The sequence below is a fragment of the Narcine bancroftii genome, chromosome 9 (assembly GCF_036971445.1).
Source record: "Narcine bancroftii isolate sNarBan1 chromosome 9, sNarBan1.hap1, whole genome shotgun sequence".
Classification (NCBI taxonomy): Eukaryota; Metazoa; Chordata; class Chondrichthyes; order Torpediniformes; family Narcinidae; genus Narcine; species Narcine bancroftii.
This window is the reverse complement of record NC_091477.1, coordinates 11,334,495-11,345,705: the sequence shown is the minus strand read 5'-3', so window position 1 is coordinate 11,345,705 and position 11,211 is coordinate 11,334,495. Positions and strand designations below refer to the sequence as shown.

At 42.6% G+C, this 11,211-nt stretch overlaps 1 protein-coding gene across 1 annotated transcript in view; it reads left to right on the top strand.

The window, feature by feature from the left end:
* Window positions 1–980: 980 nt before the first annotated feature.
* The window catches only part of LOC138743196 (coiled-coil domain-containing protein 69-like), a 43,072-nt gene continuing 32,841 nt past the window's right edge, over window positions 981–11,211 (top strand). Inside the window, exon 1 of the mRNA XM_069898148.1 lies at window positions 981–1,183. Coding sequence (XP_069754249.1) covers window positions 1,136–1,183 — 48 coding nt within the window. The 5' untranslated portion in view covers window positions 981–1,135. The remainder of the gene's footprint in view (window positions 1,184–11,211) is intronic.

Here is an 11,211-nt window from a genome sequence, read left to right as displayed (position 1 = left end):
GGGGAGACAAAGAATGGTCAGCGTTTGTCAAGATTTGTGTGTGGCTTCAGATTCAGGCATCTGCCATCACCTGTGTGTCTTGGACACCAGCCTTTCTGTGCCCATTGGTACTTTTTCAGAAACGAGAAGTCATAGGATTCTAAAAGTGTAATCTCTCTCAATTTATTCTCTTCCTTGCTTGGTTTTTGACAGTGACCTCACACTTTTTATTGTGAAGTGCTCAGCCCACGACCTCACATGACACCAGTGGTTAATCCCTGTGCCATAGGTGCATCGAATCCACGCTGCGCTGGGTGGGTCACGTCTCCAGAATGGAGGACCATCGCCTTCCCAAGATCGTGTTATATGGCGAGCTCTCCACTGGCGACCGAGACAGAGGTGCACCAAAGAAGAGGTACAAGGACTGCTTAAAGAAATCTCTTGGTGCCTGCCACACTGACCACCGCCAGTGGGCTGATCTCGCCTCCAACCGTGCATCTTGGCGCCTCACAGTTCGGTGGGCAGCAACCTCCTTTGAAGGAGACCGCAGAGCCCACCTCACTGACAAAAGACAAAGGAGGAAAAACCCAACACCCAACCCCGACCCACCAATTTTCCCTTGCAACCGCTGCAATCGTGTCTGCCTGTCCCGCATCGGACTTGTCAGTCACCAACGAGCCTGCAGCAGACTTGGACATTTACCCCTCCATAAATCTTCGTCCACGAAGCCAAGCCAAAGAGGTGCTTAAAGTGGTATCTGAGTGGTAAGAAAAAGTTTGAAAACTACTTTCTCTTCTAAACAAACACTTTCTTGTGGGAAAGTCCGTTTCCAATGAAACCCCCATGAAAGTTAAAACACAATTTTAAAATATATTATTTTAAAAATCAGCTTGTTAAAGTATTAAAGTTGCATTTGACTTTTTTGTTGTTTTGAACTCTGCAGGTCGACAGAAAAGAAGCATCAGTGGTTTTATGGCTGCAAGGCGTGTGGTTTACAGGACGTACGGTAACATGGAACTGCTCGCCCCAAGTGCGCACAGCGGAGACCCGGGTTCAAACCAATTGGGCGAGTGAGTGCTGAAGGTTTAATGTTTCGCCCCCAGCGTTACAGGCTGCAGGCTTTTCGCAGGCAGGTCTCTGTCAACCAGTCCGGAGAATGGGCACCAGCACCAGCACGTTGTGCTGCCATAAAGCAAGAAAAAAGGTAAGCTTGAAATTAAACTTTGCCCTGGGAACTTTTTGTTCCCCCCCTCCCGTCTCTGGAAGGAAACAAAGACACAAGGTTTGTGGTGCTGCTCTGTGCAGACTTTCACTTCTCTGAATTCAGTGAGTGGGGGGACATCGCTGGCAACTTTAAATGCTCACATCCATCTGCCCGAGTAAATAGGTAGACCCACCCGCTCTACTTTTGGAAGCCTTGCACCCACTATGGGACACAGTCTGTTCGCTGCAGAATCTCCCGTGGATTTTCTGAAAGGCTACAAGATAGAAACAACAAATGCTTTTCTTGACCTGAAAAAAAACCCCAATTATTATCTTTTGTAATTGAATAATCCTTTCTCTTGAAATTGTTAACTGACAGTTGATGAAATTTGAAACTTTAGTCAACTTTTAGTTTCCTGTCTATAAACACGCTTTCGAGTGCAGATGGCAATTCGAGCTCATTGCACGTGGAGAACGGGGGGGGGGGGGGAGTCCAACCAAACTCTGTTCAAACAAGTGCAAAGAGTTTCACGACTGTTGCCAACAGAGGTTATAGTTTCTGAAATGTAGCTCCTACCACACTGTCATTCAAAGATCCTTGTATGAAGTTCCTTGAAAATCAAAGACTGGCCTTCATTAGTGACAGATGAAGGAGCCATCATTTCTAAGCATTAGATTACAATTAAGTGCCTTGTGTTTTTTTAAAAAATAAGGAAGTAGCTGAACGTGAAACATAAAAGCCAATGAGAGGCAGAAACCAGTGGGAACCAATCATGATGGAGTAACCATGAGGAATTGGATGGGGATGGAAACGAGAATGTTGAATTTGTAACCTCAAGCTTTGTAATTGCATCCAAAGATTCAATGGATCCAGAAAATGTTACATAAAATTGACCTCTTTCTTTACAGGCAAATGGTCCTGAAGTAAGTATTAGACTTATTTTGTGCCGAGGGATTTATTACTTTTGATTCTTGCACTCTGCAGGAAGAGTTTACAGCTGGCACTTGCTGCCTGTCGATGTCATATAATCCAGATGGTGGTTAAGTACTATTTGCTACTCCACTGTAAAGACAGAGAATTGTTTAAGTGCAAACCAAAAACATTGGAAAGAGTGAGCAGGCCAGGGTGCATGTGTAGGGTTCTCGACTGCAAAATGCCTATTATTAGGCATTGTCTTAGATCACAAAAATTCCATTTTCAACCCAGTAGCTCCATTCTGCTTACACTAAATTGGGCAGCTTACAGATCTGGCTACTTACTTCAGACCATGTGGTTGTACTTTCATGAAGATGTACCTCATTCACTTTGTCCAAACCCACCAACCCTTCAACTTGTATTCTGGAGAAACACAGATGACCAGTCTAGAATGTCGAAGGCTAGATTTGCCCATTCCACCATGTGTAAACTTGAAGAGCACAGCTGCCTGGGTCTAAACAGGCATCATCATCCATCACTTGGGAATCTGTATCTGGTGCTCCTGTTGTGGTCTTCTCTACACTGGAAGATCACTTAGTGAGCACCTCATCTCTGTCCTCTGCAATGGCGAGGATTTCCCAGTGCCCACCCATTTCGATTTCCCCATCCCATTCCCTTGCTAGTGGAAGTTGTGTACAGGCCACCAAACAGTAGCAGTGAGGTTAGGGATGGCATTAAACAGGAAATTGAAAATGCATGCCACAAAGGTACAGCAGTTATAATGGGTGACTTTAATCTATATGTAGATTCAGTGAACCAAATTGGTAAGGGTAATGAGGAAGAAGATTTCTTAGAATGTATGCAGGACTGTTTTCTAAACCAGCATGTTGAGGAACCAATGAGGGAGCAGGCCATTCTAGACAAGGTATTGAGTAATAGGGACGAGTTAATTAGTAATCTTGTTGTGAGAAGCCCCTTGGGCAAGAGTGATCTACAATATGGTGGAATTCTTCATTAAGATGGAGAGTGACAGAGTTAATTCAAATACAAAGATTTTGAACTCAAAGAAGGGTAACTTTGATTGTATGAGACTTGAATTGGATAAGATAGAATGGCAAGTTATACTTAAAGGACTAACGGTGGAAATGCAATGATAATCATTTAAAGATAGCTTGGATGAAATACAACAATTGTACATCCCAGTTTGGAAAGAGAATAAATCAAGGAAGGTTGTGCATCCGTGGCTAATGAGGGAAATCAGGGAGAGGGTCAAATCCAAAGAAGCAGCATATAAACTAGCCAGAAAAAAAAACAGTATTCCTGAGGACTGGGAGAAATTCAGTTCAACAGAGGAGGACAAAAGGATTAATTAGGAAAGGTAAAAGGGATTATGAGAGAAAGCTGGCAGGGATCATAAAAAAATGACTGTAAAAGCTTTTATAGATATGTAAAGAGAAAGATTAGTTAAAACAAATGTGGGTCCATTACAGTCAGAAACAGGTGAATTGGTCGTGGGGAACAAGGACATGGTAAACCAATTGAATAACTACTTTAGTTCTGTCTTCACTAAAGAAAATATAAATAATCTTCAGGAAATAATAGGGGACCAAGGATCTAATGTGAGGGAAGGACTGAAGGAAATAAATGTAAGTTGTGAGGTTGTGTTAGGTAAAATGAAGGGATTAATGGCAGATAAATCCCTGGGGCCGGATAGTCTGCATCCAAGAGTGCTTAAGGAAGTAGCCCAAGAAACAGTGGATGCTTCAGTGATTCTGGATTAGTTCCTGAGGATTGGAGGGTGGCCAACATAACCCCACTTTTTAAGAAGGGAGGGAGAGAGAAAATGGGAAACTATAGACCAGTTAGCCTGACATCGGTAGTGGGGAAAATGCTTGAGTCAGTTATAAAAGATGCGATTGCAGGACATTTGGAAAGTAGTGGTATCATTGGACAGGATCAGCATGATTTTATGAAAGGAAATTCATGTCTGACGAATCTTATAGTTTTTTTTTGAGGATGTAACTAGTGGAGTGGATAAGGGAGAACCAGTGGATGTGGGATACCTGGATGTTCAGAGGCTTTTGATAAGGTCCCACACACGAGATTAGTGTTCAAACTTAAAGCACATGGTGTAGGAGGGATGGGATTAAAGTGGATAGAGAATTGGTTGACAGACAGGAAGCAAAGAGTAGGAATAAACAGGTTCTTTTCAGAATGGCAGGCAGTGACTAGTGGGGTACTGCAAGGCTCAGTGCTGGGATCAGTTATTTACAATATATATTTATGACTTAGATGAGGGAATAGAAAGCAACATCTCCAAGTTTGTAGACAGCATGAAGCTGGGTAGTAAGGTTAGCTGTGTAGAGGATGCAGGGTGACTTGGACAACTTGGGTGAGTGGGCCAAGGCATGACAGATGCAATATAATGTGGATAAATGTGAGGTTATCCACTTTGGAGGCAAGAACAGAAGAGAAGGTGATTACCTAAATGGTGTCCAATTAGGGAAAGGAGAGATGCAACAAGACCTAGGTGTCACTGTGTACCAGTTACTGAAAGTGGGCATGTAGGTACAACAGGCAGTGAGGAAAGCAAATAGTATGTTGGCATTCATAGCAAGACGATTCTAGTACAGGAGCAGAGAGGTCTACTGCAGCTGGTCAGGGCCTTGGTGAGACCACATCTAGAGCATTGTGTACAGTTTTGGTCTCCTTTTTTGAGGAAAGGCTTCTTTGCCATAGAGGGAGTGCAAAGATACCAGGGATGGCAGGACTTGCATATGAAGAAAGGGTGGATCAACTAAGCTTATACTTGATGGAATTTAGAAGATTGATGGGAGATCTTAAGAAAGGTATCAAATTCTTAAGGGATTGGACAGGCTAGATGCAAGAAGGTTGTTCCTGATATTGGGGAAAACCAGGACCAGGGGTCACAGTTTAAGGATAAGGGACTGAGATGAGAATATTTTTTTCTCTTAGAGAGTGGTGAATCTGTGGAATTCTTTACCACAGGAAGTAGTTGAAGCAGGTTCCTTATCTATATTTAAGAGGAAGTTGGATTTGGCCCTTGTGGATAAGGGGATCAGGGAGTATGGGGAAAGGGCAGGTACTGATTAGATGATCAGCCATGATCATAATGAATGGTGGTGTAGGGTTGAAGGGCCAAATGGCCTACTCCTGCAGCTGATATCTCTCCGGCATTGCCAGACTGCAACCATCTGTAAATTGGTGGAGCAACACCTCATCTTCCATCTGGGCACCCTCTAACTGGATCTCTCCCCCACCCGCTCCCCCCTCCAGAGTCAAAATCAATTCTCACCTTTCCTCTTGTACGTTGGCCTGGACTCCTCCCTCTACCACTTCCCCCTTTCTTTCCCCAGCCTTTAATTCAGATGCTGCTTTTTCACTCGTATCTTGAGGAAGGGCTCAGGTAAACAAATTGATGATAATATATCTTTGCCTCCTATTGATGCTGTGAGACTGGGTGAATTCCTCCAGCGTTTCTTTGTTTTGACCATCATCCCTCTACTTCCTCATTTACACTGCCAATTAAGGAATGCTCGGTTTAAAAAAAACCCTTATTTTCTAATCCCCCTGAGATTATGCCTTTCTATTCTGTGAACACAATTAGCCCTTTTTTTTAACTCTCTTAGAAAACAGTGAATCCACCAATTTTCTAAGTTGACTGTTTGTGCCTTAAACTGGTTTAATACTCTCCCAAAACATCGCTGCTTCTCTTTCTCCCTTCAAGTTGTTTAAGTTCAGACTTCACTCTTACGTCTCCTTGCGTAGCACTGTTCCTGTGCTCGTTTGACAATGCTCCAGAGGGGCAGCAAGGTTAGCGTAGCAATTAGCACAACATTATTACATCGCCAGTGGCTGCTCTCTGTAAGGAGTTTATAGGTTCCTGCGTGCTCTGGTTTCCTCCCACGTACTAAAGACGTAATTTGTCACATGGGTGTACTTGGGCTGCGTGAGCTTGTGGTCCAGAAGGGCCTGTTACGGGGGAGGGGGGATGGCTCTGTGAATGAAGAGGGAATAGAGTGGAGAGCTGGAGGAAAGAAGACAGAGGGATGAAGAAGAGAAGAACAGGGTAGTCCAGCAGAGAGCAGAGAAGTACATGTTAATGCCCTCTGGTTGGAGAGTGCCCAGGTGGAATATTAATTAGAATGAAGTTAACTTGTAAATTGACGCTGATGTCTCTATTTTTCCAGTGTTGTCTCATCTGCACTCCCATTCTGTAGTGTCAATAAACTTGACTCAGTAGGGGCAACACATTGTTGCTGGTACTAGAGTTGCTGCATCTCCCAGCTCCAGTGACCTGGTTCCAATTCTGTCCTCTGGTGTGGTCTATGTGGAGTTTGCATGTTCTACCCCGATCTAGGTTTTCACTGATGGCCCAGATAAGTTTCCTGTGGTGTGGTTAGGTTCATTGGTCACTGTATATTATCTTTAGTTGCAAAGGAATTTGGAGAGGAAACAAATTGGATGTTTTCAAATGGGTGCAGAATCAGTGGCCAATGAACTGCTCCATGAACTATGACAGTATAACTCTAAAACTTGTGAAGATGATTAAAAATAAGAACACAACGCTGGAGAAACTCAGTAGGTCAAACAGCATACTTTATGTAGCAAAGATAAAAATACATAACCAACATTTGAGTCCTCCATCAAGGTAGGCAAAATGTAGGCAAGCGCCTGAATCAAATGGTGGGGAGGGGCGGTGTGTGTTGGATGGACAGGGTATGAGCACTGGCTCACTGCAAAAAGACAATAGGTGGATAAGGGAAGCAGGGCACACCAGCCAACAGGGGGAGGGGGGTGGGGTGGCTCTGTGAATGAAGAGGGAATGAGGTTGAGAGTTGGAGGAAAGAAGACAGAGGGATGAGGAAGAGAAGAAGAACAGGGTAGTCTAGCAGAGAATTATTTGTTAATGCCCTCTGGTTGGAGAGTGCCCAGATGGAATATTAGATGTTACTCCTCCAATTTGCAGGTTGCCTTGGTTTGGCAATTGTTGTAATGGATTGGTTCCATGGTCCAATATTAAGAGAACCCAGCACTCTTCTAAGCCTGTGCTGCCCACTCCTCATGAATTTGGGCTTTGTATGTTTTCGGACAACCCCACCAGAGTTTCTTGATGATGTCAAATTTCCGAATACTGGATAATTTTGTTATACCTGGCTTTCACAAACTTTAGTTTAAGGCATAGAACCACATCCTACAACTTGCCTACACTAGCTGTTGTTCAATCATAACAGGCACATCACTCAACCATGTTGCACAACACGCTGATAAACTTCTCGCTTTAAAGGGGAAAGTGACAGGTGAAGCATTGGAAATGAATCGAAAAATGCGGAGGAATATTTCTTTAAATCCCTTTGTTGGGGGGGGGGATATCACTACTGGATCAATATCTTCTTGTGCAGCTCAATGCCAAACCTTAGTTTTAGGACTTTATTTTGAGTCATTAATTTTCTTTAGACATACAGCAGAGAAACAGACCCTTCTGGCCCATGAGCCTGTGCCACCCAAATACCCCAATTAACCTACAGCCCTTGTACATTTTGAAGGGTGGGAGGAAACCAGAGCACCTGGAGGAAGGCCATGCAGACAGGGGGAGAATGTACAAACTTCCTTGGAGACGGTGCCAGTTTTGAACCCAGGTTGCTCGAGTTGTAATAGCATTACGCTATCCACTATGCTTGCTGCCCTTTTATAGGGGAAATTTGTCATGGTTTTTAGATTTTAAAAGGTTTTCATCTACATCCCTAACCACATTGCTCTGACATGAGGAATCTCATGACATTAGATTACATATTCTATTAATACTTGGATTGTTTAAGATAAACAAGGAATTTTACAGCAGGGAAAATAAGTCCAATGATCAAGTTAGTGCTGAACATTCTTCCATTTGATTTTCTTTACCATCCTTTTGTTCAATTCCTCATGTACTTGTGATTTCCCTTTATTAGATCCATGCTATTAATTTCTATTCATGTCCCTCAATCCTGTTACAGCAATCATAAAGCATGGCTGGCAACGCCTTTACAGCGTCATCAATTGGGACAGGCATTTGAATCCTGTGCTGTAAGGAGTTTGAATGCTCTCCCAGTGTCTGAGTGGGTTTGGGGGCTTAGGTTTCCTCCTACTGCTTGAAACATACCGGGATTGTAGGTTAACAGGTGTAAATTGGGTGACATGGGTTCATGGGCCTAAATGGCCTGTTACCATGCTGTGTATCTAAATTTTTAAAACATTTAAATACTTTTCTAAGTATTAAAACCCAGTTTTAAATGAAACATATTTTGATAAAAGTTGTGGTTAGAGCCCCGCCTTTCTGTAAAATAGATTACTGAGAATTTTGTTATTACTGGCAGACAGCCACTTTGAACCAGGCACCTCGTCCAAGAGTGCAGTTGTACCACAAGCATGAAGTCACCCTATGCATACAATGAGGTGAAATCTGCTTGTACACAGGACATAAGAAAAGGAAAGAAGGGGAGAAGGAATGAGCCATTTGGCTGTTCCACCATTCCGTACGATCATGGCTAATCTGGGCATGGACTCAGCTCCACTTACCTACCCATTCCCAATTCCCTATTATTCAAAATTCTATTATTTGGTTGGCACCACACTGTTTGCTTGACCAATGGATTGTCTACTCATTGTAGAAATAAATTAATATTTATCCTCCCACAAACACTTATTCAAAATTTACCATAATTGGCATCAAGCTGAAATAAGAGTCTTCTCAATATTCTCTTCTTGCCTATTGGATTGACCTTCCACAGTTTTACTCCTTAGTTGCCTGAGCACCTTGTCTATGGTTAAAGAAAAATTATCCATTTTGATGCAGTAATGGTGGTAAAATTGATTTCAATTAATAATACCTCTGATTTCATGTTGTGATTACAGTTAATATTGTGGTGATTGGAAAGCAGGAAATAATTTATTGTCATGAATATTTTAAACTAGAGCTGTGTTAACAGTGTACATGAAGCAACACCCCACTCCATAAAACAAGTGTAAATATTTTTTTGGTTTCCAGGCAATGACTTTTCTATTACCTCTTGTGAGTTCTTATCACGTTTGTGCACATTTCTGCTTGGCGATTTGGATTGGAATTACGTCAAGGGCCCCAAAGCAATGGCTCTCCTGTGGAAGTTAGCGCCTTTTGGTATTGTGTGGAGAATCAAGCCTTGGCTCCTCTCCTACAAAGGGCAAAAGCACCTGAAGTGATCTTGGGTTTCGTCTGGGGACACAAAATCAAAAGAAAGTTACTGCCTGGGTGGATTCATCAAGGAGTCACTGACGACTCCATGCAAGAGTAACTCTGCAGTTCCCATTCCCTCCCTCGCCATCATTCTGTGGCCTCATCATGGATACACAATGACTGCTGAGTGCTCAGCTCCAGGAGAGTGAGAGGAGATCGTAGTGTACAGAGAAAATCAGAAATCTGAGTCTAGGCTTTTGCATTGTACTAACACGAAGTCTGAAGAGAGCTGGAGGTTTGCCTCTTCTGGACTTCTGCCCTTCTATTGTAAATCAGCCACAATGAAATGGTGGGATAGACTCAATTGGTCAAATAGCCTAATTCTGCTTCTTTGCCTTCTGGACAACAGATACATGTCTAGTCCTTTCAGTACTGTTGCAGCAGTGACCTTTTCTGCATTCCTTGCATTGGTTTTATCAAATGCTTAGGAAAGGGGAATGTGGAGTTTGTCAGGTTCCTTGCTGCATTTGTAGTGAAGCCTGATGGCTCTCCTTGCTAGAATGCAAGAGAGTCTTGGTTAAGATGAGGATACAGCCTAGTTGTTGTCCTCTTAGTGGACAACAGGCCTCCTCTGACCTTGGTTCTGTTTTATAATCTTCATAGAACTGCATCATTTTTAACTTTACATTCCCTATCGTTGTGTCCTTCTGTAGTGCCACCTAGCCTCTGCACTCTCCTGGACATTATTACTTCAGGAACAATCTGAAAACCTGCTATCTATAGAATTCATCACAGCTGAACCCCACCATTATCATCCATGTGACCGCACAGGTGTCTGCAGTAGAATTCAATCTTTTGTGGTAAAAAAGAGGCATTAATACACCATGCTATTAAACATAAAATTATTTTCTGTTGTAAATAAACACCCAGAAACTTGACTCTCGCTTTTAAATTTGCACATCTTTCAAGTTTATTATCATCTGATTGCATCGTACAACCTGATGAAACAGCGTCTTTTGTTGAAGCACACAGAAAAACGCACAATACATAATGATCACATAAATAATCAGAATTTTTATAGATATACTTGGGATGATTTTCATGGTTCCATGAAAATGGTGTTCTTCAGTGTCACAACCTGTGGGAAGAAGCTGTTACCCAGCCCGGCCGTCCTGTTTTTGCTGCTTGTGTACCACCTTGTTCCTAGTAATGGTTTAAATGTAATGTGCGCTGGATGGAAAGGATCTTCTATAATTCCTCAATCTACTTAGACAGTGCTCCCAGTAAATGTCGTCTATAGAGGAAAGGGAGACCCCAGTGAACCCCTTGGCTGTTTTGATGATCCTCTGTATAGACTTCTGGTCTGATGCTTTGCACTACCATGCTATACAATGATGCAGAGAGACATGACGCTCATTTGTGCTCCTGTGAATGACTATCAAGATAGGGACGTGTCCTCCTAAGCCCCCCTGGGAGGTATAGTTGCTGCTGTGCCTTCTTGACTAATGAAGAGATGCAAGTGGTATCCACACAAACCATCTTGCAAATGTTTAAAAAGTGGGAAATTGTACACATAATGTAATTGATGTTAGCATTTATATCCATCTTTCATTGAGGCCCATTGGTCTTGAGATCTTTTACTACCACAATAACATTAATTTCATTTGTGGTTACAAAGTAGAAAGGATCTTTTAAAAAAACATATGATGAACTTGCCTTCATCGATTGGGTTGCGGAGTATAAAAGTGGGGAACTTAAACAAGAAAGTCTGTAGATGCTGTGATGGTACTTTACACGTAAGTGTTGGAGGAACTCAGCAAGTCACGCAGAATTCTTTATGTAGCAAAGATGAAGGTGCATGATCAACATTTCAGGCCTCAGTCCTTTATCAGGGTATGAGGGG